The 27,346-nt window shown below is 50.1% G+C and overlaps 1 protein-coding gene across 1 annotated transcript; it reads left to right on the top strand.

Annotated features, from left to right (window-relative positions):
* Positions 1-587: 587 nt before the first annotated feature.
* Positions 588-27,346, top strand: Vsig10 (V-set and immunoglobulin domain containing 10). The gene is made up of 9 exons (XM_051162155.1): positions 588-1,569; positions 7,402-7,745; positions 13,685-13,984; positions 15,469-15,723; positions 20,406-20,699; positions 22,668-22,778; positions 23,832-23,847; positions 25,332-25,546; positions 27,285-27,346. The coding sequence occupies exons 1-9, from the start codon at positions 833-835 to the stop codon at positions 27,344-27,346; spliced, it is 2,334 nt and encodes a 777-aa protein (XP_051018112.1). The 5' UTR covers positions 588-832.

The raw sequence follows: 27,346 nt of genomic DNA, 5'->3' as shown, positions 1-27,346 counted from the left end.
AAGTGGAATCTAGTTCTGGTTTTACCACCAACCAGATTGCCTTAGAGAGCAACCCCAGGGAGTAAGTAGTAGGCTGCACCTAGTTAAATAAAAAAACAAAACCCAAAACCCTCAAGTTGGTTGAGTCAGCAAGTTTCCCTAGACCAGGTCTGTGAAATTCCCCTCACTAGGGCACAACCAAGATTCTAGAACGTTCTGTATTCTTAGCGAAACCATTGCTGGGCAATGCTTCCATGGCCAGCTTGATGACTTCTGGCCAGGATGTTTGCCTGTAGGGCTCAAGAAACAACAAAACCAATTAACTTAGCCAGACCTGTGGTGGCATGGTGTACTTCTGTGAGCCTAGCATGCAGAAAGCTGAGGCAGGAGGGTTCCCTGAAGGTGGAAGACTGAGTGAAATGTCAGACTACAATAAACATTCGTTTATTTAATACATATTGTGAGGCAACTCGGGGTGTTGTAACCCTGAGCATTTCAACAAGTCATTTAGCCTTTTCTCCCTATTTTACTTTGGTTGGCTTTGAGGTGATAGAGATGGAACCCAGGGCTGGGCGCAGGGATACCTCTGAGTGTCTCAGCCTTCCGCATATTTTATAAGCACACAGAAAGGCTGGAAGAACGTGAGCCAAGGGACGCCCACCTTCGAGAGCCCACAGAGTGGATTCCACGGCGATGACTACATTCTTGTTTTGAGCACGAAGTTTCTTTCAAGAGCTGTTTTAAGGGCAGAGCCGCTCTAGGCCCCAGCAGTGTCGGTGTCCACCAGGACGCAGAGATGGGATGCCAGAAAGCTGAGCCCGGAAATGTGGCGCTCCCGGGATGATCGGCCAGGATGGGGGTGGGGAGAGCAAAAGGGACAGGCGTGGGAGCACCTGAAAACAAAACTCGCTCTTCCCCTGTGGTCTTGACCCAAGTTCATTCGAGAACCCGAGTCTCGTGGTTGCTTTTGGCCGCACTGTCGAAGGATCATCTTTCCCTGGACTCTGAGCGATGGCGGCGCTGTGGCCCGCCCCTGCACCCGAGAACCCAGATGACAAGTGCGATAGAGCCGCAGGGCTGGGACAGCGCCCGGTGTCCCGCAGCCCGCGCGCATTGCACAGGCCCGGGAGTGCGTCCCGCACCAGCGGGCCACGGTTCCGGGCCGCCTCCTCCCAGGCCCCGCGGGACTGGGATCATCGCACAAGGCCCTCCTCCCAGCCAAGGTGGAGGAAGTTGCCGGAGAGGCGGGAGGGGGCCCGCGCCTGTTGTTTTCCGCCAGCCGGGCGGGCTAGGCGCAGGGGCGGGGCGCGCGCCCGGGAGGCGATCGCCGGGACTTGGCCGGAGCGTCCTAGCCTGGGAGCCCCTTGTTGAAGGCCAGGGGGTCCTAGGAGCCCAGTGCACCCAGAACCCCGCGCTTTCCCTGGTGTACATCTCGGGAGCGATGGCCGGAGTGCGCATCCTGTTGTGCCTCGGGGTGCTGCTGGCCCGCCAGGGTTCCGCAGGTAAGGGACTCGCCACCCTCAACCTGGGGATCCAAAAGCCCCAAAATCACATACGGCAGGACCCACCGAAGCGCACGTGGAGAGGAAAGTGATTTTTTTTTTTCTTCTTTCCTTTCCTAACTGCGTTCTGGCTTTGCCCGTGGTGCCGGCGCACCCCACCGTACACTCCGGTTTGTGTCTCCCGGCTTCCCCCAGGTTCACCTGGCCTTACACCTGTAACTTGTGGAGTGGCTTCCCCACACCCTCCTTGAGTGCAGTCTACTTGTGCCGACCCGACCGTGCTTTCCAAGCCGTGCCTTCCTCTTCCATTCTTTTTCTCTTTCCCTTTTAATTTCAGACTTGACCAAAAATTCCCCTTCTACGAGGCGGAGCTGGCGAATGGTCTTATGTACCTCACCTCCGCCCGCCGAACTGTTGCAGAAAAAAAATAGCGCGCGCGGGGTGGGGGTTGGGGGCTGCTTAGCGAAATGTGTAGATTGGAAAAAGATTGGAAAAGGATGTTTTGAGTTTATTATATTCGTGTCTACTGTGTGTAGGAATGATTCGGAGGTGGGGGTCGGGGAAACGAAATGCTGTGTGTGTGTGTATGCGCGCGCGTGCCCGGGTCCACCCCACCCACCTGCTATCCCTCTGCGGATAGGAGGTGAGCAAAAGTTCCTAATTGCTATCCTTTTATAATTTATATTTGTTTTTAGCAGTCATCTAAAACTCAGCAACACTGCCTAGTAAACTAGGTTCCCCTGAATATATGGAAGGGAAAAAAAAGGGAGGGGGACCCTGAGGGTTTGACAACACAGCTTTCCCCACCTTGGGCTGGGCAGTGGTCATCTGTGTTACCTAGGACATGTGACCCCAAATTTGTTCCACTTTTTCTTGCTGAGGTATCCCCCAATCCTTTTTGGTCATGGATTTAAAAATTTTTTTGTGGGTGATGCATGTGTCCCAGGCAGTCCTCAGCACTTGGGCACACCACCGACTCCAGTCATGGATGGCGTCCAATGGCCTTTCTGGGCATTCGACTTAGTGACCCTTCTGCTGTAAGGAGGAGGGTGGGAGTTAGGGGTCACTGTCAGTCTTCTCCCAAGTGTTCCCAGCCTCTGGAGCCGGGAGGAGCCCAAGCTAAGACTACTGGGAACTGTCTGCTCAGTAACTTAGTCCAGCCCCCCTGGCCAGCTTTACCTGTGTGCTGGATGCCTAGGTGCTTGCTAGATACGTGTATCTCTTTTTCAAGTTACAAGGACAAGTTTCTTTCCTGAGTCACCTACTCATGTCTCTGACCCTTCATCTCCGTCACCTGGATAGTGTACCCCAGGCCATGCTACAGGAGAATTCCCTGGCAAAGATGCATGTTTGGGTATGACTCAAGCTGTGTAACTACAGATGGTATCAAGAGCGGCCATCTTGGGACTGGAGATTTAGCCTGGTAGTGGAGAGTTAGCTTAGCATGAGGAAAGCAGGGAGCTTGCTTGAGTCCTGCATTAGATCCCCCCACCCAAGAGTTTGTATCTCACTTTTTTTTTTTTTTAAAGGTTTATTTATTATGTATACAGTGTTCTGCCTGCATGGACACCTTCACGCCAGAAGAGCGCATCAGATCACATTATAGATGGTTGCGAGCCACCATGTGGTTGCTGGGAACTGAACTCAGGACCTCTAGAAGAGCAGTCAGTGCTCTTAACCACTGAGCCATCTCTCCAGCCCCCAATATCTCACTCTTCTTGTTCTGTAATGTGACTTTAAAATTGGAGCTACAACAGAGAGTCCCCTGGACTGTGAGTTATGTCAAGTTGCACAAATGTTACTTTGCCTTTATTATTATTATTTAGATTTATTTATTTATTATACATATAGTGTTTTCTTCCTGCATGTGTGCCTGTATGCAAGAAGAGGGTACCTGGTCTCATTAGATGGTTGTGAGCCACCATGTGGTTGCTGGGAATTGAACTCAGGACCTCTGGAAGAGCAGACAGTGCTCTTAACCCCTGAGCTATCTCTCCAGCCCCAAACTTTAATTTTTTTAAATTAATGTTTTAATTTGTTTCTCTGTGGGTATGGATGTACCATGGTATGTGTGGAAGTCAGTTCTCTCCCCCATGTGAGTTCCAGGGATCAGGTTTGGTGACAAGCACCTCCCCCCCCCCCCCAAGTCATCTCACCAGCCCTGTTGCTAGGCTTTATTGTCTTGCTTTTGGTGTCTGAGATTCAAGTAAATCCTTTTGACCCACTGCCCACAAGACTGTGACTATCCCGCATCTGTAGGGACACATGTGGAGCTTAAAACGGCAATGGTGAAATGAGGATGTATCGATCAGTGTGTGTGTGGAATTGACGTATCTTCAGGGCCACCCTCTCCTTGCCCATGACAGGCATCACCAATTGATAACTGTTCTCCAATGCTGTATGATCTAAGGCCATTCTCAGCTAGGTAGTTAGAAGCATTGGAGTGGGCAGAGCCAGGAAGGAGATCGGCCAGGTCATTGTCTTCCTTGGGGAAGATGTTAGCTCCAAGGTTCAAGTTTCGTGAGGACTGGTCCAGGCTGACAGTCTACCACTATTCCTTTGCCAAGGGTTAGGAAGGGGCAGCTGCTCTGTGCATATTTTCCTCGGTGGGGGTTGCTATGTGGGAACCTGGGTTGGTAGCGTAATGATTTGACAATGATCCTCCTTCATCCCCGCCCACCCCACCCCCACCCCCACTTCCTCCCATCCACCCTTTTCAGCCCTAGGGTCTTACTAACGTAGCTCAGGCTGGCTTTGAACTTCATCCTTCTGCCTTGGCTTTCCAGTTCCTGGCACTGCAGGCCTATGGCACCAGGCTCAGCTGTGGCGGACTTTTTTTTTTTTTCTTTTTTTAATAATTTATTTATTATTTTAATTTTCTGTCCATTGATATTTTGCTTGTGTGAATGTCAATGTGAGGGTGTCAGATCTTGGAGTTACAGACAGCTGTGAGCTGCCATGTGGGTGCTGGGAATTGAACCCAGGTCCTCTGGAAGAGGAGACAGTGCTCTTAACCACTGAGCCATCTCTCCAGCCCCCTGTGGCGGACTTTTAAATTACAACTTTTAAGTGTCTCATGCTGTTTGAAAGTGGCTAGTATTATGGGTTTCTCTACCTTACAGGTACGGCCTGGCCTGTTACCCCTGTTCTTTCTGGCCTGAAGGCCTTCAGGAGTAGTATTAGGATGAGCGGACTTAGGACTTCTTGTAGCTCCGCCCAACCTTCTTGTAGCTCCGCCCAACCTTTGTGTAGCTCCGCCCAACCTTCTTGTAGCTCCGCCCAACCTATGCCTTTTAGTTGGTTATTTTTTGTTTTTGTTTTTTTTGTTGTTTGTTTGTTTTTGTTTTGTTTTTTGGAGACAGGGTTTCTCTGTGTAGTCTTGCCTATCCTGGACTTGCTTTGTAGACCAGGCTGGCCTCGAACTCACAGCGATCTGTCTGCCTCTGCTTCTCAAGTGCTGGGATTAAAGGCGTGCGCCACCACACCCAGCTCCTATGTCATTTGAAAGGAGCCATTTCTTATCACAGGAATGGAGGAAGCCAGCTCAGACACTCCGTGGCAAGGTCGCCAAAAGGCAGATAGCAGTTTCTTTTTCTTTTTCTTTTTTTTTTTTTTTAAAGATTTATTTATTTTATTTATTGCATATGAGTGCTTTATCTGCAGAATAGGGTATCAGATTAGATTACAGATGGTTGTGAGCCACCATGTGGTTGCTGGGAATTGAACTCAGGACCTTTGGAAGAACAGTCAGTGCTCTTAACCTCTGAGCCACCTCTCCAGCCCCAGTTTCTTTTTTCTTACAATAATTTTATTGATATGTAGTCTGCAAACCATAAAATCTACCCTTGGGCTGGGCGGGGGCTGTAAGTCAGTTTTTGGTAGAAGGCTTGCCTAGTGCGAATGCAACCCTGAGTCCCAGAACCCCATTAAACCAAGTGTGGAGGTGGCCGTGGTGTACGCCCATCATCTCAGCACTGGGGAAGTGGATGCAAGAAGATCCAAATTTTATGGTTATCCTCAGCTATGGCTGCTTTAGACCCCGTCATAATGAACTGTAAGGCAAAATAGACCTGGATGACATGAGTTCTATCCCTGGACACCCCCTCCATCCCCCCACAGTGGAAAGAGACCTGACTCCTGAAAGTTGTCATTTATCTTCTGCTTGTGTGCTACGGTATGGTGCATAGCAACTACCCTTGTTTTTATCTCCAGGATATTTTTATCAGTCCAGCAGGTTCTGCCCAAATCCCTGTCCTCATGGTGTCCCTAAAATTGGGTGTTGATCGTGGAAAGTTCCAGAACATTGTACTTGTCAGTAAAAATGGAGTGCATTTGGTTTTTGTTACTTACTGACTAACCCCCTCCCCCAATTAACTGCCATTTGCCCATCGGACTTGAGCAGGTAGACAACTCTCTACTCCACCCCCACCCTGTTGCTTCCTTGAGTCAGGGTATCACTGTGTAGCCCACCCTGGCATCCAACTCCTGATCTTCCTGCCTCTGCCTTTGAGTGTTGGGATTCCACATGGATGCCACCATGACTGGCTTTGATCTGGGCTTTTGAATTGGCTGTTTCCTCTGCCTGGGACTCTGGCTCCTTCGGCATCCACCCAATGCCTACTTGCCTCTGAGGTGCCACTCTGAAGGGCTTGCCTGTCATATACCCAGGTGGGCTTGGGAGCCCTACCTGTCTCCCTGTCTCTCTCCTCTCTCCTCCGTGCCAGTTTTGCATCTGTTTTCCCCCAGCCTGTAAACTGGATGGTGGTTCTGTTCGCCTCCAGCAGGTCCCCAGAGCCCAGCATGGGACTTGCCTTACCAGTGTGCGTAAGTATTTGTTGTCAACCCATTCTTGCATGGAGCAGCCCAAAGTGACTAATCCCAGAGGGAAGGAGACCAAGGTCTGTCCTCACCCCTACCCCATCTGCTTGTCTAGGCAACAAGACTGCTGCCTAACGATGTGTAATTGTGGCCTAACAGATGGCCATGTGGACAGGGTAGTGCTCAACACCGCTGGGAGGACTGCATAGGCAGCTCTGCTGATCTTGCCTGGGCCCTCACATGTCAGGACAGTCTGCCCACAGCCTAATCAAGAGCACTTGGCAGCTGGAACCTCTGAGAACCCTAGCTCTGCCCCATGGAGGGCTTTTTTTTTTTTTTTTTTTTTGCCTTGTAGTTGGTGCTAGGCCTGTGGATAGCAGAGGATCTGATGACGTGGCACTTTCCCTTCCCCCTTGTTTGTGGTCCGTTTCTGTTGCTGTAATAAAATACCTGACAAAATCAACTTACAGGATTAGAAGGGTTTGTTTTGGCTTACAGTTCCAAAGGGGCACAGTCCATCATGATAGAGAAGGCATGGCCCCAGGCGTTTGAGGCCGACTTTTCTCCATGAGGGAACAGGAAGTGTAGTTCTATCAACCTCAGATGCGGTGACTCACTCCCTCAGTTAAATCCCACCTCCAAAAGGTTCTATAACCCTCCCAAACAGTGGCACCAGCTGGGGCTGGGAACCTTGTGGGGCGGGGGGACATTTTACATTCAAACCATATGACATTGTTTAAAATGCTTGGTAAAATATGTGGGGACTTGACTCACTGTTAGAGCACTTGTATGCTCTGGGTCCAGTGCCCAGCCCTGTATAAACTGGATGTGGTGGCAGAGCCTGTGATGCCAGCATTTGGGAGATGGAGACAGAAGTTTATGGTTTGTTTGTTTGCTTGTTTGTTTATTTTTTCGAGACAGGGTTTCTCTGTGTAGCCTTGGCGAGACAGAAGTTTAATGGCAGCATGAGCTATGTAGTGAGGTCAGAGCCATTCTGGGCTACATGAGACCCTGACACACACATACACGCGCATGCGCGCGCACACACACATGTACACACACCACACCCCCATGCTGTTAGAAAATCCCACTGTTCCCGAAGGGTTGTTGCCCATCAACCAAAAAAAAATGTGTTAACACCCCCCCCCCACTTTCCCTTTACAGACCTAGGGCCTGTGGCCATCGGTGAAGTCCATGAAGATATCAGGCTACATTGTGGCAACGTGACAGGACCCAGGGGCCTGGTGACCTGGTACCGGACTGACTCGGAGCCCGTCTTCCTCCTGTCCTCCAATTCCAGCCTCCCTCCAGCTGCGCCTCGTTTCACTCTAGAGGATGCAGCTGCCCTGCACATTGAGGCACTGAGCCTGCAGGATGACGGCAACTACAGCTGCCAGGAGGTTCTGAACGAGACCCGCTGGTTCCCTGTGTGGCTGCGGGTGGCCAGTAAGTGGGACCCGGTGGGGATGGGCTTGGTTGGGGAGGCAGGGAGAGCCAGGGGAAGAAGTCACTGTCAGGAGTGTGGGCTTTTGTGACAGACAGTTTTAGTCTGGGCAACTTGGAGGCCAGCCTGGCTTACGTAGAGAAACCTATCTCAAAAAAACAAAAACAAGGGCCGGGCAGTGGTGGCCTTTAATCCCAGCACTTGGGAGGCAGAGGCAGGTGGATTGCTATGAGTTCGAGGCCAGCCTGGTCTACAAAGCGAGTCCAGGACAGCCAAGGCTAACACAGAGAGATCCTGTCTCGAAAAATGAAAACAAAACAAAACACCTGGCTGGTATCTGAGGAACTGCAGCCAGGTTTGTTCTCTGTCCTGTACACTTGGTGTACACACACACAGGCGCACACACCCACTGGGAACTGTGGGCCGGTGGTTGGTGCAGTTTCTCCACGGAAACTGGAGATGGGTGCCCATTGCTCATCTGCAGCAGAGCCGCCTGGGATCTTACCTGGGACCCTCCCAGAGGGTCCTGAGTCACAGACCCTCCCTGCATGCTCCTCAGTTAGTGGGGTGGGGACTCTGTCTCCTTTTGTTCAGAAAGTTTAAGGACGTTGCCTGTTGAGGCACTGCGTTCCTGGGAGGGCGTGGTGCTGCCTGTTGTCAACTGTTAAGTCTCTGAGGGCTGCACACCTGGGCTCTGGGTGCTTGGCCCTGCTGCCTGTGGTCTCCTCAGCTTTTGGCTTTATGGTCTGTGAAGTTCAGGGTCGTGGTGGAGTTTTGCTGTGTCCCACGTACTGATAAGGCAAACTGGCACAGTGCACACCAGGGAGGAAAAATGCCAAGCTGTTCCAGGCTGTTCCCAGGTTCCTATCTGTCAGTGACCTTGGACCTTGGCCATGCGCCTGGGGTGGTCCGCTGCTCAAGCAGATGACTGGTTCCCATGGGAAAAGTGCATCGCAGGGCCCCAGCATTCAGGCTACTTCCTGGCCTTTCTGCCCTTCCTCTCTTGTTCTGACACACACACCCCTCTTCCAGGTGAAAGGTCATGTGTGTCTCTGTGTAGCTCAGACTGGTCTTATATTCACAGAGGTTGCCTGTGTCTGTCTTCTGGGCGCTGGGATTAAAGGCAAAGACTACCTGCCCAGCCAGCTCTTTTATGGGACATGGTCTTGCTATGTAGCCCAACACCCCCCCCCCCCCTGTAGTTTAGTAAGCAGTGCGCTTACCTATCAGAAGCAAGAGACCAGGCTTTGATCTTTCATTCAAAAAAGGGGGGAAGGAAGAAGAAGAGGGAGGGAGGTATTTTGGTAGGTAAGAGATGAACTTAGTTTTAGGTAATATCCTAGCACTCTAGAAGGAGAGGTGGAGAAGTCATGATTCAAGGTCATCACTGTCTATTTAGCAAACATGAAGCCAGCCTGTGCTGCTTGAGACCCTGTTTGAGAAAACCAAAAAGCAGAGTGTGACAACAAAATGCCTCACAGCAATCCTCCTGCCTCTGCCTCTGCCTCCTCATGGCTTGGGTCACAGGCCTGAGTCACCTCTCCCAGTTTCCATCTGGTGGGTGCGTGCATGGGACTCAGTGAGAGTCAGGCCCTGGGTTTTCTTTATCCTTTCACTGAAATGGTTGATAACCTGGCCTTGGGGCTGTTGCAGGTTTCTATCTGTGAGTGACCTTGGATTTCCAAGACGTGTTGTAGACGCATGTGTCCAGCTGTGTCCAGGCTGGGAGGCTTGTGTTACTGTTACCATCTGTACCTCTGGGGGTCAGGTTTCCTGGAGGGTGGGGGTGGGGGTAAGGGTGGGGTCAGGGATTTAGCCCACCTGGTGTGGGCACACTCAAAGTGTGTGGTGCTGTGTGCCTAAGGGTGAGGTGGAGGCATGAAGCCCTGGACTCATCCCCAGAGCCACAGAAGAGGTAGGTGTGTCGGTGCACACCTGCCATCCCAACACTCAGAAAGTGGAGGATAGGATGCGACATTCAAGGGCTTTCTCAATTCAAATTAAAAAAAACAAAACAAAAAACAACAACAACAAAAAAACCCTGCACCAAACAGGGTTCAGTTTGGAATACTAAGGGACTGTCCGCCAACACCAAGGCTGGCAAGACTCTTCTAGACCGGTGTGGTGGCACCTGCCTTTAACCCCAGCATTTGGGAGGCAGAGGCAGGCAAATTGCTGTGATTTCGAGGACAGCTTGGTCTACAAAGTTAGTCTAGGACAGCCAAGGCTACACCGAGAAAAACCTGTCTTGGTTTTTTTAGGTAGTTTTAACCTTGGTGGTGCACACCTTTTTTTGTTGTTGTTTTGGTTTTTTTTGTTTTTTCGAGACAGTTTCTCTGTGTATCCCTGGCTGTCCTGGACTCTTTGTAGACCAGGCTGCCCTCAAACTCACAGCAATCCACATGCCTCTGCCTCCCACGTGCTAGGATTAAAGACGTGCACCGCCACACCCGGCTAGAGTCTTGCCAGCCCAACTGAACCCTGTTTGGTTGGAGGAATGCCAGTGGAAGACAGGCCCTGGGACCTGTTGAGCCACATACCTGACCAACTAGCCAGCAGTGGTGAATGGGGCATTCAGGCACCTCCCAGGTCACCATCAAAGTTTTCCCAGACCCTTAGGGGAGATAGGAAATATGGTTCCCAAAGATCCACCTGGCAAGGATATTGTATCTGTGATCCCAGCACTTGGGAGACTGAGGCCTGAGGCGCTCAAGTTTGAGGCTAGCCTGGGGCTACTTAGTGAGGGCCTAGGGAAAAGGAGATCCTTCCGTTGAAGGCCTGTGTAGGAAAATCTTTGCATCCCATAAATGATTTTTCCCCCGCTGACCTATTTCTAGACTAAACTCCCCAGCCATAGTTGAATTCCTTTGCTGGAGCTTTGACCTTCCTGGCCTGTTTTCTAAAGGAGAGTTGTCTGAGGAGAGGCGGCACATGAGGCCATGCTAATGTGAGCAGCTGTTGGGTGTACTCATTAATGTCTTTGTGGTTTTGTTTTGTTTTCAAGACAGAGTTTCTCTGTGTAACAGCCCTGGTTGTCCTGGAACTCACTTTGTAGATCAGGCTGGCCTCGAACTCACAGAGACCATCCACTTACCTCTGCTTCCCAAGTGCTGGGATTAAAATCGTGCACCACCACGCCTAGCCGCCATTAATGTTTTTGAATTGGCAAAGCAACTATGTAAGATTTCTTTCCTGTCCTTCCTCTATATATGTATACATATATATAACACTGATAAATTTTATTTATTCATTTATTTTGAGCAGGGTTAGGGTGTCACTACGTAGCCCTGGCCTGGCCTACATATATACTCTCTTTGGCTGTGTATAGCTGTACATTCTTTTTTTTTTTTTTTTTTTTTTTTTTTTTGGTTTTTTCGAGACAGGGTTTCTCTGTGTAGCCTTGGCCATCCTGGACTCACTTTGTAGACCAGGCTGGCCTCGAACTCACAGCGATCCGCCTGCCTCTGCCTCCCGAGTGCTGGGATTAAAGGCGTGCGCCACCACGCCCGGCTCAGCTGTACATTCTTTATATAGACCCAGCTAATGCTGAATTTACAGAGGCCCACCTGCCTCTGCCTCTCAAGTGCTGGGATAAAGGCTCTCTCTCCCTTTTTTCAATCTTCTTCCTTCTTTTCCTCCTCCTCTTCCACCGTACCTTTCCCTCATTCTCTCCTTCCTCCTCTTCCTTCCTCCCATCCCCTTTGTGGTGCTCCCCGTTGGATCCAGAACCTGTGCCCCTTCCACACATCCGCACATGCTATACCTCTGAGCTGCTTCTCCATCCGGGGGATGTGCTTTTTACCGAAGAGAACTTAGGTCTCAGATGCACTGGGTAATACAGCACAAATACAATATACTACCTTTTGGGGGGTGGCGGGGCTTTCAAGAAAATTGAAGGCTGGGTGGGGAATAGCTCACTGTCGGATGCTTTGTGGCGTTGCATGTATAAGGCCCTCCATGTCATTCCCAGCACTGAGAAAAGTAAAAAGAAATCACGGTGAGCTATGATGAGGTCTGGCGTTTTATAGAGGGCTTCCTGTGTGCCAGGCACCATTCAGAGTGTGTCACCATATAAACTCATTTAGCGGCCATGTTTGGAGGTTGCCGTCACCACCTCCATTTCACAGAGGATGACAGTTGTGTTAGGCCGAGGACCAGTGAGCCTTGGTAACAGGTTTGGGGCATGGTGGATGCCGTCCTGACATCTGCATATAGGTCCTTGTGGGGCCTCAGTAGGAGGTCAGTCTTAAGCCCCGAGTGTTTGTTACTTCTTTCTTTCTTTCTTTCTTTCTTTCTTTCTTTCTTTCTTATGTGTACAGTATTATGCCTGCATGTACTGCATGCCAGAAAGAGGGCACCAGATCTCATTGTGAAATGTTGTGAGCCACCGTGTGGTTGCTGGGAATTGAACTCATAACCTCTGGAAGAGCAGTCAGTGCTCTTAACTGCTGAGCCATCTCTCCAGCCCTGAGTGTTACTTCTTTTTCTCTGTCCACACCCTTCTTCCTTGGCAGGGAGGTGTTTCACGCATAGGGATGTTTGGCTTGCATGTACGTCTGTGCAATATGTGTGTGCCTCGTGCCCGTGGAGGCCAGGAAAGGGCATCAGATCCCAGGAGCTGGAGTTCTGAGTGGCCATGTAGGTGATTGGGACCTGGGTCATCTGCGAGGTCAGCATGTGTACCTAACAGCTGAGCCATGGCTCTGGCTCCTTGGCAAGGCTAGGCTTTTGTTCTTTTTTTGTCTCTTTTTTCTTAATTGGTTTTATAAACTCGTTTATTTTAATTTATTTTACATGTATAGGTGTTTTGCCTGTGTGGAGGTCAGAAGAGAGTGTTGTGAGCCACCATGTGGATGCTGGGAATCCAACCCAAGTCGTTCGGAAGAGCACTCAGTGCTCTTAACTGTTGAGTTGAGCTGTGTCAGTAGGCTCTGGTTTTTTGGTTTTGTTTTCTTAAGACAGGGACTCACCATACAGCCCTGGCTGTCCTGGAACTTGGTCTGGAGACCAGGCTAGCTTTGAACTCACAAAGAAAGATCAACCTCCTCTGTCTCTGCCTCCTAAGTGCTGAGATTAAAAGCTTGCACCACAAGATTGTGTGTGTGTGTGGGGGGGGAGAACACGTACACATGTGTACAGTATTTCAGCTGCAGCTGGGGATGCCGCTCAGTTGGCAGTGTTTACCTAGGGTTATGAAACCCTGCATAGTGCCCAGGAACAGCATCACATGCGTGTGTCCACAGCACTTGGGTGGTGGAGGCAGGGGGGATCTCTTGAGTTCAAGGCCAGCTGGTCTACAAAATGAGTCTAGGCCAGCCAGGGCCTGTCTCAAAACACTTAAGCCGAGTGTGCATGCCTTTAATCCCAGCACTCGGGAGGCAGAGACAGGCAGATCGCTGCTGTGAGTTCGAAGATGGAGTTCAGGATAGCCAAGGCTACACAGAGAAACCTTGTCTCGAGAAAAACAAAAAACAAAACAAAACAAACAAACAAAAAAAAACCCCAAACAAACAAAAAGAGAGAAACAAATAAAAAACAAAAAAACAATGGGAAGGCCTTCTTTTGGAAATACTCTCCTGTCCGTAGCCAATATCATATAAACTGTCCAAGATCGAATGAGTGGAGATCCTCAGACACCTGCCCAGCCTTGTCACATAGCTAATGTCCGTAGACTGTTCCTGTTTGGTTCGCCTAGAGCTATTGAGCTGCTCTGACTCCCACTGTGGTGATGTGGTGATTCTTTTTTTTTTTTTTGGTTTTTCGAGACAAAGTTTCTCTGTGATAGCTTTGGCTGTCCTAGACTCACTTTGTAGACCAGGCTGGCCTCGAACTCAGCAATCCACCTGCCTCTGCCTCCCAAGTGCTGGGATTAAAGGCGTGCGCCCCCAAGCCCGGCCACTGTGGTGATTCTTACCCATTCTCACCCTCCTGTTATTTCCAGGTGGCCCCACCCATGTTGATTGTAACATCTCAGCCACCGGGGCCCTCCCTAATGGCACCCTGTACGCAACCAAGGGTTCCCAGGTGGACTTCAGCTGCCGCAGTGCTGCGCAGCCTCCCCCCGAGGTGGAGTGGTGGATCCAAGCCCACAACATCTCAGAGTTCCTCGGAAAGAACCTGTCGGACAACAGCTTCACCCTGATGCTGATGTCCCAGAACCTTCAAGGCAACTACACCTGCTTGGCCACCAACGTGCTCAGCGGGAGACAGCGAAAGGTGACCACCGAGCTCCTGGTCTACTGTGCGTAAGCGGCACGCCCCTCCATGAACTGTATCTATACGCCTTCCTTTCAGCTTTAGCACCGCTTTCTTCTGCCTCACGGTTTCCTCTGTGCTGTGGCTCTGTGGTGTGTTCTAGTGCTCCGTTTCTTTTCAGGGCTGTATAATACTCCATCGCGTGTCCATGCACAGATCCTAACATGTTTCATTGCCTCTTTCAACATACGTGCACATACCTGGAATGTCAGATGAGGGTTATCCTTTCTAGAACCCTGTTCTTATATTTATTTATTTTGGTTTTTCAAAACAGGGTTTCTCTGTGTAGCCTTGACTGTCCTGGACTCACTTTGTAGACCAAGCTGGCCTCGAACTCACAGTAATCCACCTGCCTTTGCCTCCCAAGTGCTGGGACTAAAGTTGTGCGCCACCACGCTTGGCTCTTTTATTTTTTTAAAGATTTATTTTTATTCATTATGTATACAGTGTTCTACCTGCATATGTTCCTACAGGTCAGAAAAGGGCACCAGATCTCCTTATAGATGGTTGTGAGCCACCATGTAGGTGCTGGGAATTGAACTCAAGACCTTTGGAAGAGCAGCCAGTGCTTTTAACCTCTGAGCCATCTCTCCAGCCCTAGAAGCGTGTTCTTATCTGGAATGTAGCAGAGTCCTCCAAGCCATAGAAGGAAACTTAATACAGAGCTGCATACATTTATTTTTAATAAATGTGGTAGCATTTCAAAATATTAAAAAACAAAACCAAACTGGTCATGGTGGCTCATCCCTGTAGTCCTAGCACTTGGAAAGCTGAGGCAGGAGGACCAGCATGAGTTTCAGTCCAGTATTTCCTATGAAGGGACTGACGAAGGAAGGAAGGCAAGCAGGCTGGCTGGGGGTTATCATGGGAAGACAGCTGTTGGAAAAGTGTTTGCCCCTAAGCATGAGAAGCCGAGGTCAGTTCTCAGCACCCATGTAAAAAGCAGGGTGTGGCGGCCTTTACGTGTGATCCCCATGTTGAGGAGGAAAGGACCAGGATCTCTGGGGTCACTGGCCGGCCAGCCTAGCCTGCTGGGCGAGGTCCAGGCTGGTGAGAGTCCCTGGCTCAAAAAATAAGGTGGGGGGGGGGGCTGGAGAGATGGCTCAGTGGTTAAGAGCACTGACTGCTCTTGCAGAGGTCCTGAGTTCAATTCCCAGCACCACATGGTGGCTCACAACCATCTATAATGTGATTGGATGCATATTGTATACATAATAAATAAAATTTTTAAAAAATTGAGTTTGTCTAAAAACAGGTTAGTAGCCAGCCTTAAAAAAAAAAAAAAAAAGAAATAAGGTGGGAAACCCCTGAGGAACAACATCCAAAGTTGACCCTGGCCTTGACATGCGCGCGCGCGCACGCACGCGCGCACACACACACACACACACACACACACACACACCCACCCACCCACCCTGGCGTCTGACTCAGAGTCTGAGGTGAACCAAGCTCTCCTCTGTTCCTGTACAGGGCCCCCTTCATCAGCCCCTCAGTGCTCTGTGGAGGTGTCTTCGGACTCGGCCACCCTGGAGCTCACCTGTAGTTGGGATGGGGGATACCCTGACCCGACCTTCCTGTGGACCGAAGAACCTGGGGGAACGATCGTGGGGAATTCTAAGCTGCAAACACTGAGCCCATCCCAGCTGTCGGAGGGCAAGAAGTTCAAATGCGTTGGGAGCCACATAGTGGGACCAGAGTCGGGAGCCAGCTGCGTGGTACAGATCTGTGAGTCTGCCTTGCTTTGTCCCCGGGTTGGGGGTTCACCTGTCTTCCTTTCTTCTCAAAGAATCGTTTGATGGTAGTCCTGGGAGAGAAACTCAGTGTTGGAGTGCCCAGAATTCCTCTCACTTCTTGTGCCTCGCGGCTGTTGCCTGCAAAGTTTAAAGATGCCTGGCTCAGGTTTTTCATCGTAGCAAACACTGAATGTGTACCTGTGCCTTCGTTTTTAATTCACTCAGCCTGGCACAGTGAGCAGGACAGATACGATGGCTCTGTCTGTCCTCTTTGTTACGTAACAGAGGAATACCACCCCCCACCCGACCTTGGTGGCTTAAACGTTTGTTGCCTGAAGATTCCTGGTAGGATGCAGTTGTGTGGTGTGGTGTCTGTGTTTGTGTGTGTGTGTGTGTGTGTGTGTGTCTCCAGCCAGAAAACTTGGAAATCAGGGTGCTGAATTTATGAAAAAGGTAAGCTTCCCGGGTGCGCACGCTCACATGCCTGGTGAGCTGTCTCCTTTCCATGTGGGACCACCCTCCATGGGCTGCCACAGTGCCCTCTCAGTGTGGTGACCCACTTTTCCAGGAGCCAGCGATACAAGCCGGGCTGAGCCGGGCGGATGTACCCTTTGTAGGACCTAGCCTTGGGAGTGGATTGGTCAGCCTTCTGGAACACTCTTATCTCTTAGTAATGAGTTATTACCTGAATTGCATTTTCAAGGGCACTGGGGGAGAGTTATCAGATTCCTCTGTTCTTTTTCGGGGTCAGGCTGGAGACAGTAGATCTCACACATAGTAAGATGTCCTCCTGCTGATCTCCAGGCCCAAGGCCTCACCTCTTGAGAGATAAAAAGGAAAGCTGGATTGCTGGATTGCTCGCTTGGGCTCAAGTGGTCCTCCAGCCTCACCCTCCAACATAGTGGGACCACAGACAGAGAGCCACAGTGCTCCACTGCAGACATCTCAGAGTGGCCTACAAGTCTTTTTGATGGCAGCCACGTGTGGTGACGCACGCCTTTAATCCCAGCACTCAGGAGGCAGAGGCTGGTGGATGGATTTTGGAATTTGAGGAGGCAGAGGCTGGTGGATGGATTTCGGAATTCCAGGACAGCCTGGTTTACAAAATGAGTCCAGGACAGCCAAGGCTACACAGAGAAACTCTGTCTCCAAGAAAAAAAAAAATCCAGTTGGTGAAGAACCCTGGGTGAAGGACCACCCTTGGCAGACTGCAGTATGAAGGCCCCCACATCCAACCCCAGCGTGTGGTTTCATTTCTACCAGGCACTCACATGCCATGTTTTTTGTTTGTTTGTTTTTGTTTTTTGTTGTTGTTTTTTGTTTTTCTGAAACAGGGTTTCTCTGTGTATCCTTGGCTGTCCTAGACTTCCTTTGTAGACATGCTGGCCTCAAACTCAACAGCAATCCCTCTGCCTCTGCCTCCTGAGTGCTAGGATTAAAGGAATGCGCCACCACGCCCGGCTTTGTCTTTTTTTTTTCCAGCCTTTCTTCCTATCATTGCCCACTGCATTCTCTCAGAAAAACTGTTATAATGGATAGGTACTATGCTGGTCAAGTATGTGTGACATTTTGTCTATATGGGTGCTTCACCTGCATGTATGTCTGTGTACCACGTGTGTGCCTGGTGCCCTTGGAAACCAGAAGACAGCATTGGACCACTGGACACAGGAGTTAGGGATAGTTGTAAGTTGCCATGTGTACGCTGGGAATGGAACCCAGGTCCTGTGCAAAAACATCAGTGTTCGTCTTGCTGTGATGAAACACCGTGACCAAAGCAGAAGAGTTTATTTGGCTCACACTTCCACGTCACTGTTGATCATGGAAGGAAGTCAGGGCAGGAACTCAAGCAGGGCAGGAACCTGGAGGTAGGAGCTGATGCAGAGCCACGGAGAGGTCCTGGACTTGCTTGGTAGACCAGGCTGGCCTCAAACTCACAGAGATCCACCTGCCTCTGCCTCCCTGACTGCTGGGATTATAGGGGTATGCCATGGCCCCTGGCCAGCATGCATTCTTATAGAACCCAGGACCACCAGCCTAGGGATGGCCCCACCCCACAACTGGGTGGGCCCTCACATGGCAGTCACTAAATAAGAAAATTACAGGCTTGCCTAGCATACAGTCCCATGTTACGCAGGCATCTTCTCAGTCAGGCTCCTTCCTTTCCCGCGACTCTAACTTGTGTCAAAGTTCACATAGAGTTAGCCAAGTGTAGCTTTTAACAGCTCTCAGCCGGTTCTTCAGCCGGGTGGGTGACATTTGGAAGAGTGAGTGTGCTCTGCTTGTCAGGTCTCGTTCCAAGCATGACCTCTGTTTCTGGGCCGAGGAAAAGTCACCAGGGGACTTATTTAAGGAGGAGGGAAAAAAAAAAAAAACATTTCCAGACTCTGGTTTCAGTGCCCCAGAATATTAGCATACTGTTGAGGCTTGCCACTGATATTGGCTTCAGGACTCAAAAGATTTGGGTTTCCCACAGAGAAGGAGGAAAGGCGCTGTCTATCCAGCCCTGAGGAAACGTCTTTCACATCTTTCCTGAGTTTCCCAAGTGGCCTCAAGCTTTTCTCTTCTGTTGACCTAACCTCCACAGCAAACTTGGAGGCTCTTCCAAGCCTGTTGGCCCCTTCCCTCCTCTTCCCCCGTTCCCCCCTTCTTCCCAGGGTGCCGGGTCTGACGTCCTAGCTTCTGCTTTGGGACCGCAGCCAAGAGCGTGGTTTCGTTCTACCAGGCAGGATCTCAAGAGTATCACAGTATGGACCCCAGAAATCTCTTTAGGGTGCCATCTTAGCCCAGTGGTTCTCGGCCTGTGGGTTGAGACCCTTTTGGGGGTTTCTATATCGGATATCCTGCATATCGTGTATTTCCACTGCAGTTCATAACAGCAGCAAAAGTAGAGTTAGGAAGCAGCAACGAAAATAACTTTATGGTTGGGGCTCAACACAACACAGGGAACTGTATTTAAGGGCTGCAGCGTTGGGAAGGTTGAGAGCTACTGTCCTAGCCCTGCAGGAAGACTTTGCATTCGAGAGAGGTTCTCCTGCAGAGGACAAATAGACCACTTCCGGTCTTCTGTGTTCCTCTCATGGTGTTGTGTGGCTTTTCTTGGGGAGACGGAAACAAACATCCAATCACCACAGCTAGGGTACGGGTGGCATAGAGTCCAGCGTAGTGAATGCGTGACTCAGTAACTTACCTGAGTTTTTCATCTTCCCTCCTCTCTCGTGCAAGGAATGTTCCGAGGCAATTCATAGCTGTGCAGCAGGAGGCTGTCGTTAGTCATCCAGGGCAGCCCTGGGGTCCCCAGAACAAAACTCCACTTGCAGGAAGCTGTGCCCTGGTCCCTTGAGGCTGTGTACACATTTAGGATTATCCCACAATCCCTGTGGCATCCTGTGGGTCCTTCCAAGAGGGAGGTGGGAGGTCACAGAAGGAAGACATTCAAAGCATGTGAGGAGGGGCATGGGGCCAAGGACTGCAAAGGATGTGGGGCATAGTGGTGCACATCTTTAAGCAGAGGCAAGTGGTATTTGTGGGTTCCAGGCCAGCTTGGTCTACTTGGTAAGATACAGGCCAGCCAGGACTGTATAGTGAGGCATTGCCTCAAAGAAACCAAAACAAGACAGAAAACAAAAGCAATGAAGGGAGAAGAACGGGGCTGCTATTGAGAGCAAGTAAGAGCAGCCGGGCACGGTGGCGCACGCCTTTAATCTCAGCACTGGAGAGGTAGAGGGAGGCGGATCTCTTTGAGTTCGAGGCCAGCCTGGTCTACAAAGGGAGTCCAGGACAGCCAAGGCTACACAAAGAATCCCTGGCTCCAAAAAAAAAAAGAGCAAGTAAGAGCAATTCAAGCTCCTAGAAGACCCAAGCCCCTGTGGCAGTTGTCACGTCAAGGCGAGGAAACAGCTACCCTGTTAACTTCTTAATCCTTGTTGGCCTGTGTGTCAGCATTTAACATGGCCAGTGAACCTGTACTACTTCATGTGTGTGTGTGTGTGTGTGTGTGTGTATGTCTCCATGCATCATAGTGCAAGCATCGAGGTCAGGATAACTTTTTGCTTTCACTTCTGCCGCATGCATCTCAGAGATCCAGCTCAGGGTGTCAGGCGTGGCAGCACGCCCTTTTACACGGGGAGCCATTTCCCTTGGCCGTGTACTTCCGCTACCTAGGTGTGTAAGACGAGCCCGGTGTGACCCAGGCTGTCAGGGTCCGTGGTCATCAGCTCACTTGGTTTCACCCAGAACCGTATTGGTGGTGTATGGAAAGCCTCCTGGCCCAGCAGCCTTCCCAATCCTAGGAAAAGTAGGGCAGTGGGTCAGCCTGTGTCTTAGCCTCATCTTTTATTAACTTGTGACTGAGCACCTCGCTTGGCTTTCTTTGTGCCTCAGTTTCCGTTTCTACAAAGTGGGAATGAATAATCTCAGGCTCCTTGTGTGTAGAAATTTTTTTAAGCCCAGGCTGGCCTCGAACTCATGATCCTCCTGCCTCTGCCTCCTTGAGCAAATCCTACCGGCGTGTGCCACCACTACTGGCAGAAAGTACCTGATAAGATCTTAGGCTTCGTTCTGGAGAACCAACATGGGGTGGGGGTGGGAATTAGGAGCATTAATTGTTTTCCCGGGAAAGGATAGGCCTGGACTCATGAAACATTGGCCTCTTTTTCCCCCTCTTCCGACCACCAGCGAGCCCCTTACTCGAGTCTCAGCCCATGAAAACTTGCTTCGTGGGGAGCAGCGTGACGCTCACCTGCCAAGTGACAGGAGCCAACCCACCTGCCAGGATCCAGTGGCTGAGGAACCGCACGCACCCAGGGGCCGCCGTTGAGCCCGGCCCCCGCCATCTCATTACCCAGCACGGCCAGAGCTCCTCTCTCACCATCCACAGCTGCTCCCAGGACCTGGACGGAGGCTTTTACGTCTGCCGGGCCGAGAACCTCGTGGGGGTGAGGGCAGTAGACATCTGGCTGAGTGTGAAAGGTAGGTGCTGAGGGTAGCCCAGAGACTGAGCGCCTCAGAGCACCTGCACCATTGAGGGGGTGGCCTCGGGGCCTCTCTCCATGTGGGCCGTGGCCAAGTGACGATGGCACGTGTTCTTGCCTGTGGCTTGAGAAAATTAGTGTGCACTCCTGGAAGCACTGACATATGCCTTGGACACAAAAAATGACCCCTTTTTACTCACCAAGGATGTGTACTGGAACATGCCTATATACACGCATGCACATATGTGCACGCTCACATCTGTAGTGATTTGTAACAGGAACGTGAGCACATAGCTCTCTTCTGTCCCACTGCAGTGTATATGGAGCTTCCCGAGGCGGAAAGGCAAGGTGTAGAATCATTGTGTACAGTGCTCGGATCTTAACAGTTTTATGCCTTAAGACGTAAAAGCCCTGTGATTCGTCTCCTTCCCCTCGTACACTGGGCCTGGTGGCACCGCCCCCAAATCCCAGCACTCAGGAGGCACGGAAGGGAAAATGAGAAGTTTAAGGTCATCTAAGCTACATAGAGAGTTTGAGGCCAGCCTGGGCTACAGATGCTGTCTGAAAACGAGAAAGGAAGGACAGACAAACAGATGCAAGGGAGGGAGCAAGAAAAAGACAAAGGCAGTTCCTTTAGGCCAGAGCTGCTCAGACATTTCTCTCACTTTTTGTCCAAAAAAAATTTCCAGGGTCCCGGGTGTGAAGATACATTAAACAGGTGTGTGAGTCAAACATTAACTGATGAAAAATCATAAAGCCATTTTTTAGGGGAAACTTTTTTGAGATGGATGTACACTTTCACCATTTGATTTTTTTTTTTTTTTTTTTGAGACAGGGTCTCTCTGTGTAGCCTTGGCTGTCCTGGACTCGCTTGGTAGACCAGGCTTCCCTCAAACTCACAGAGATCCGCCTGCCTCTGCCTCCCAAGTGCTGGGCTTAAAGGTGTGTGCCACCACCGCCCAACACTTCTTCTGACATCTTAACATTCCCCCGGCCCCATGGTGAAGGGTTTAGTTCAGACTTGGTTTTTGTGGGCTGGTGTGTGCCTGGGTCAGCTTTCTACCCTGTTTTTTGCCCCTCCCACATTGCCAAGGTTTGACTGAGCTCCATCTGCCTCTGTGTCCTCTGTTCACTTGTAGGGTAATATCAAGCGTCTCTCATATGTTTATTTTTTCAATGAGACGGAGTCTTGACATACAGCCCTGGCCAGGTCTGGAACGTCCTCTGTAGACCAGGCTGGCCTTGAACTTGTGATCCTCTTGCCTCAGGCCAGTGTCACCACACCCAGATGTCACCTACCTACCTTTCTTTCTTTCTTTCTTTTCTTCTTCTTTCTTTCTTTCTTTCTTTCTTTCTTTCTTTCTTGTTTTTTGAGACAGGGTTTCTCTGTTGTAACCTTGGCTGTCCTGGACTCACTTTGTAGACCAGGCTGGCCTCAAACTCACAGCAATCCGCCTGCCTCTGCCTTCCCAGTGCTGGGATTAAAGGCGTGCACCACCACACCTGGCTCATATTTCTTTTTATGTGTGCGGCCAGTGCCTAAATTCTCTGTCCTGGCTGGTCAGTGAGTGGTGTAGCGCAAACCTTTAATCCTAGCACTTGGGAGACGGGTGTTTGGAGCTCTGTGAGTTCGAGGCCAGCCTGGTCTACAAAATGAGTTTTAGGACAGCTTAGGGCTATATGAAGGAACCCTGTCTCTAAAAACAAAGAAGCAGAATCTTTGTCCTGGTCCGTTGATCGCCCTGTTTACTGTGATACTGACTCTCGCTGGCGTCTGGTCCCCCTGGAGCCCCTTGACTCTGCAGTTGCCCTTTGATTTATACGCCTCCTTTGACTCCATAGATTCTCCCTGCCTGAGCTTGGTTATACCCACATGAAACCCAGGACAAGACAAGAAGTGGATTTGGGCTGAAGAGGGAGGTTGTGTGTGGCCAGTGAAAGCGCTCACGGCGTGGTCTCTTTACAGAGCCTCTGAACATCGGAGCCATTGTGGGGACCGTGGTGAGCCTCCTCCTGCTGGGACTGGCCATTGTCTCTGGGCTCATGCTGTACTACAGCCCTGTGTTCTGCTGGAAAGGTAAGAGCCCCTTGGGTTCCCCGGCTTCGCTTTCAGGCTTTTTTTTTTTTTTTAATTGCTGTTCGGTGGGGCCCGGAAGATGGCAAAGTGGTTAAAAGCACCGGCTGCTCCCCGGAGTACCAGGGTTTGATACCCAGCATCCAAACTGTTGGCTCACAACTGTCTGTAACTTCACTTCCAGGGTACCCAGTTTCCTTGGACACAACAGACATAATAGCAGCAGGCAAAACACCCATACATATAGACATAAACAAATAAAAATTCAAAAAGCTGTGGGTGGGAGGGCAACTCTCTGCCCAGCTTCCAGCTAATGCCCTGTTCTTTTTTTTTTTTTTTTTTTTTTTTTTTTTTTGGTTTTTCGAGACAGGGTTTCTCTGTGTAGCCTTGGCCATCCTGGACTCACTTTGTAGACCAGACTGGCCTCGAACTCAGAGCGATCCGCCTGCCTCTGCCTCCCGAGTGCTGGGATTAAAGGCGTGCGCCACCACGCCCGACTTTTAACGCCCTGTTCTATAAACGCTTCGTTGGAGCAATATGTGCAGTAATGAGGTACCTAGGGGGCACCCTCAAACATTCTGGATGTTTCTTAGTTGTCCATCTTTTGTCAATATGAGTTTTTTTTTTTTTTTATCTTTAATTATACTTCTGTTATTTTCTCTTTCTGTGTGTATGTATTGTGTGTGGGTGTATGTGCCCACATCTGCCAATGCAGAGGCCAGAGCGGGACCTTGGATGGCGCTGCCACCCCAGCCCCCGCTGCATTACTGGCTTGAGGAGGGTCTCTGTGCAGTGGGTGCTCACCCCTTTGGCTAGGCTAGCTGGCTGGCCTGGCAAGCTCCTAGGCTCCATCAGTCTCTCTCACTAATGCTTGGGTTCCAGGTACGTCCAACTCTGCCTGGCTTTTTTTTTTTTTTTTTTTGGTATTTGGAATTGGTCTCAGGTCCTCCTGCTGTTGAGTCATCCATCCCCGGCAGCCATTGTTGGTTTGATAGAAAACACAGAGGCTGAAGTGATGTGCCTGGTACTTACTTCTGTTTTCTTTTCTCTCTTCAGCAGGGAGCACTTTCAGGTGAGTGTTCCTGGGATTCTGATCCCAAGCCTATTTCCTGTCTTTCTTTGTCACTGCTGTTTTCATTCCTTTCGTAATAACAACAGTAGTTACTCTGATGGGACCAACCTTGTGCCTGACCTTGGCCTAGGAGCTTCCGAAGCATTTTGGGAAAGTCTCTATCTTTGACATCATACTGGGGTGGGGGTGACATGCTTGTCTTACAGATGAAAAGGTGGAGACCCAGAGGAGTGGTTTCTGCAGGTAAGCAGATGGTAGAGTCTGTCCTCAGACCAGGGTCTCATGGGTTCTAGAGCCCCGTGTCCCCTTATAGTGGGAGCCTAGGGGTTGGGCACGTTGAAACATGTGGACCATGTGTGCACATGAGCCAGGTGTTTGCTTTTCTTTCATTTTCTAAAAAAGAGCTAAAAGGAAGACCAGCTTATACAGTGCTTCTGAAGACAAGTCCAAGCATGCACAGAAATTCCCACCCCCACAGGAAAATTCAGTAAGGGAAAACTAAACAAAGGGAATTTGTATATTGTATTTCCCAAGGTGATCCTGGGCAGTAGAGAGAATTCTTCTTTATTTAGGATCCGAGGATAAGTAGTTCCCTTTTCCTCTCATTCCTCACAATGACTGGTTCTAAAACCGTCTTTCCTGGGAAACCAGTCTCCTTGGCTGCTCTGTGTTCCAGGCCATTGTCAGGCAGATGTGTGTTCTGGGGCTTAGATTCCCAGGAGACACCACTGTGGTCTTGTGAGGGGTGGATGGCTTTGGGGCCAAGGGTCCCCATTTCACAGAGGGGTATGAGGATGGTGAATTGTGAATGAGGTGTGTCCCCTGCCCAAGGTCAGCTCAAAACATAGCGTTCTCTGCTTAAGAAGCGCGAGGCTGGGCAAAGCAGGCTGCAGTGGTGGTAAGCCAAGCGTAGTTCCACAGCAGGCTGCTGGGCACACAGCCCGCGTGCAGTTGGAGGGAGAGAGGACCTTACCTGAGGATCTTCCGGGAGTGAGATGGAAATCAAGCCATTGTAGGAAAGAAGCTGAGTTTGCTTTTGTTTGTCTGTTTGTTTCTTTGAGACAGGTTCTTAGGTATCTCTAGGCTTGCCTCAAACTCCCTATGGTAGCTAGAGATGATTTTGAATTTCTGATTTTCCTGCATCCACCTCCCAAGTGCTAGAATTACAGGAATACCCCACCTTGCACATATTATATATAGGCAAGCACTCCAGCCAGTGAGCTGGAGCCTCCAACCCAGAATGCAGCATCTGTATATATTCCGCGTTAGGTAGGTGCTTGGGACAATAGGATAGGGACAGTATATAAACTCACCATCTGTGCCTACATCTTGTCCCAAGGTTACAATCTCATTGTCACAACTAAGCCATGCTGACCGCATGAAAAATGTTCTATAGTCTTAGAGCGATTGCAAGCAGCCAGTGTTTTCGGGGCTCGAGTTGGCAAGATGACTCCCTGATTACTTTTTTCTTCTTTGGAAATTAGGGGACAGGACATGGGTGACGTCATGGTTTTGGTGGATTCGGAAGAAGAGGAGGAGGAGGAAGACAAGGAAGATGTAGTTGAAGAGGTGGAGCACGAGAGAAATGAAGGAGAGGAGATGCCGAGAGAAACAAGCAAGTATGGACGTGTTCACAGAGTGACTGCGCTTATCAATGGGAACTTGGACCGCATGTGCAGTGGACTCCAGGAGCTCCAGGGTAAGCTTGCCTGCCTTCGAGATGCTCAGATCTGTGCCGTCAGCTTTCCCAGAGGGTGTCTCTAAGGAGTAGGGGCCGTTTCTTTCTTTTTTTTTCCGAGACAGGGTTTCCCTGTGTAGCCTTGGCTGTCCTGGACTCACTTTGTATACCAGGCTGGCCTCGAACTCCATCGATCCTCCTGCCTCTGCCTCCCGAGTGCTAGGATTAAAGGCGTGCGCCACTATGCCCGGCCTGGGGCCAGTTTCTTAAAGCCTTGGACAGTTAGCTGGCTCAGGTTTAGTCTAGAACCCGAGACTCCATGCTAGGTCGAATGTTCCATTCCCAAAATGTAAAATGTAAGACATTTCCGTGTCAACGTACACCACAAGAATGATGCTTCATGGTGGCTCACGCCTTTAATCCCAGCACTTGGGAGGCAGAGGCAGGTGGATCCTGGTGAGTTCAAGGCCAGCCAGCTACACTGAGAGACCCTGTCTTGAAAGACCAAAACCAAATTTTTTTATATGATTACCTACAAATGACCTCCTTAAGGAAACTATGAAATAAACATAGAGTTCATGTTTAGATGTGGGTCCCGCCCGATGGACTCTTAATTCTGTGCATGCAAATTACCCACAGTCTAAAGTCCACGTCACTTCTGGTCCCAAGCATTTGAGTAAGATAATCAGCATGTATTAACTACCCACACAGGGATGAAGTCATCCAACAAAGTATGTGGGGAAGACACAGTACGGGGATTGTTGCCTAGGAAAGAAAGCCCTGTATTGTCTGTGAGTGGGCAGCCTGCTAAGACCAGCAGCGAAGCACAGTGAAATGTACAGGGAAAACTAAACTGGAAGTAAAATTTATCCAGTGCTAATAGTAAGTCCTAGACGAAGCCAGGCATGGTGGCGCACGCCTTTAATCCCAGCACTAGGGAGGCAGAGGCAGGCAGATCACTGTGAGTTCGAGGCCAGCCTGGTCTACAAAGTGAGTCCAGGACAGCCAAGACCCTGTCTCCAAAAAAAAATAAAACACCCAACATCCCACCCCCACCCCCCACCCCCGCCAAAAAAAGAAAATCCTAGGCCAGTTTGTGTTAAAGGAGGGGTTTGATTAGATGGTTGGCACATTTAAAAATCCTGAAACCAGGTGTTGGTGGCACATCACCTTTAGTCCCAGCACTTGGGAGGCAGAGGCAGGTGGAGCTCTCTGAGTTTGAGGATTGAATTCCAGGACAGCCAGGATTATATAAAGAAAACCTTGTCTCAACACCCCCTACCTCCAAGAATGTATGAGAGGTGGGGAGAGGTACTTCAGTGAGGAGCAAGCAGCTTTGGGGTTTGGGGACAAGGTGGCACCGAGGCATGTCTGGGAGGGCAGGTGAGTTTGAGTAAGTAGAGGAGAGAGACCATCTCTGGTCTTGAGTCAGGAGCATGATGGGTGACAAGCATCAAGCCTGCTGGATTCTGCATTCAGTGAACAAGTGACTTCTGGGTGTGGTGGCAGAAGCCAGCGCTTTGGTCGTGGAAGCAGGAGGAACAGAAGTTGAATTATTCTTGGCTACATAGTGAATTTGGGGCTAGCCTGGGCTACATGAGACCCTGTCTCAAACAAAACAAAATGAAGGAGATTGTTAGATGCTCTGCTCAACCTCCTCCATGAAATCCAATTCTTGTGGTTGCTAAGATGACAGGAGGCAGGACCCACCGTCCCACACTATTGAGATCATTTGGTTCCATCTTTACCCCCTCAACAGATGACAGTGGTGAGCAGCAAAGTGACAGTGACATAGCTCAAGAGGAAGACAAGCCAGTTTGA

This window comes from Acomys russatus, chromosome 19 (genome assembly GCF_903995435.1).
Source record: "Acomys russatus chromosome 19, mAcoRus1.1, whole genome shotgun sequence".
Classification (NCBI taxonomy): domain Eukaryota; kingdom Metazoa; phylum Chordata; class Mammalia; order Rodentia; family Muridae; genus Acomys; species Acomys russatus.
This window is presented reverse-complemented; position numbering and strand designations above follow the sequence as displayed.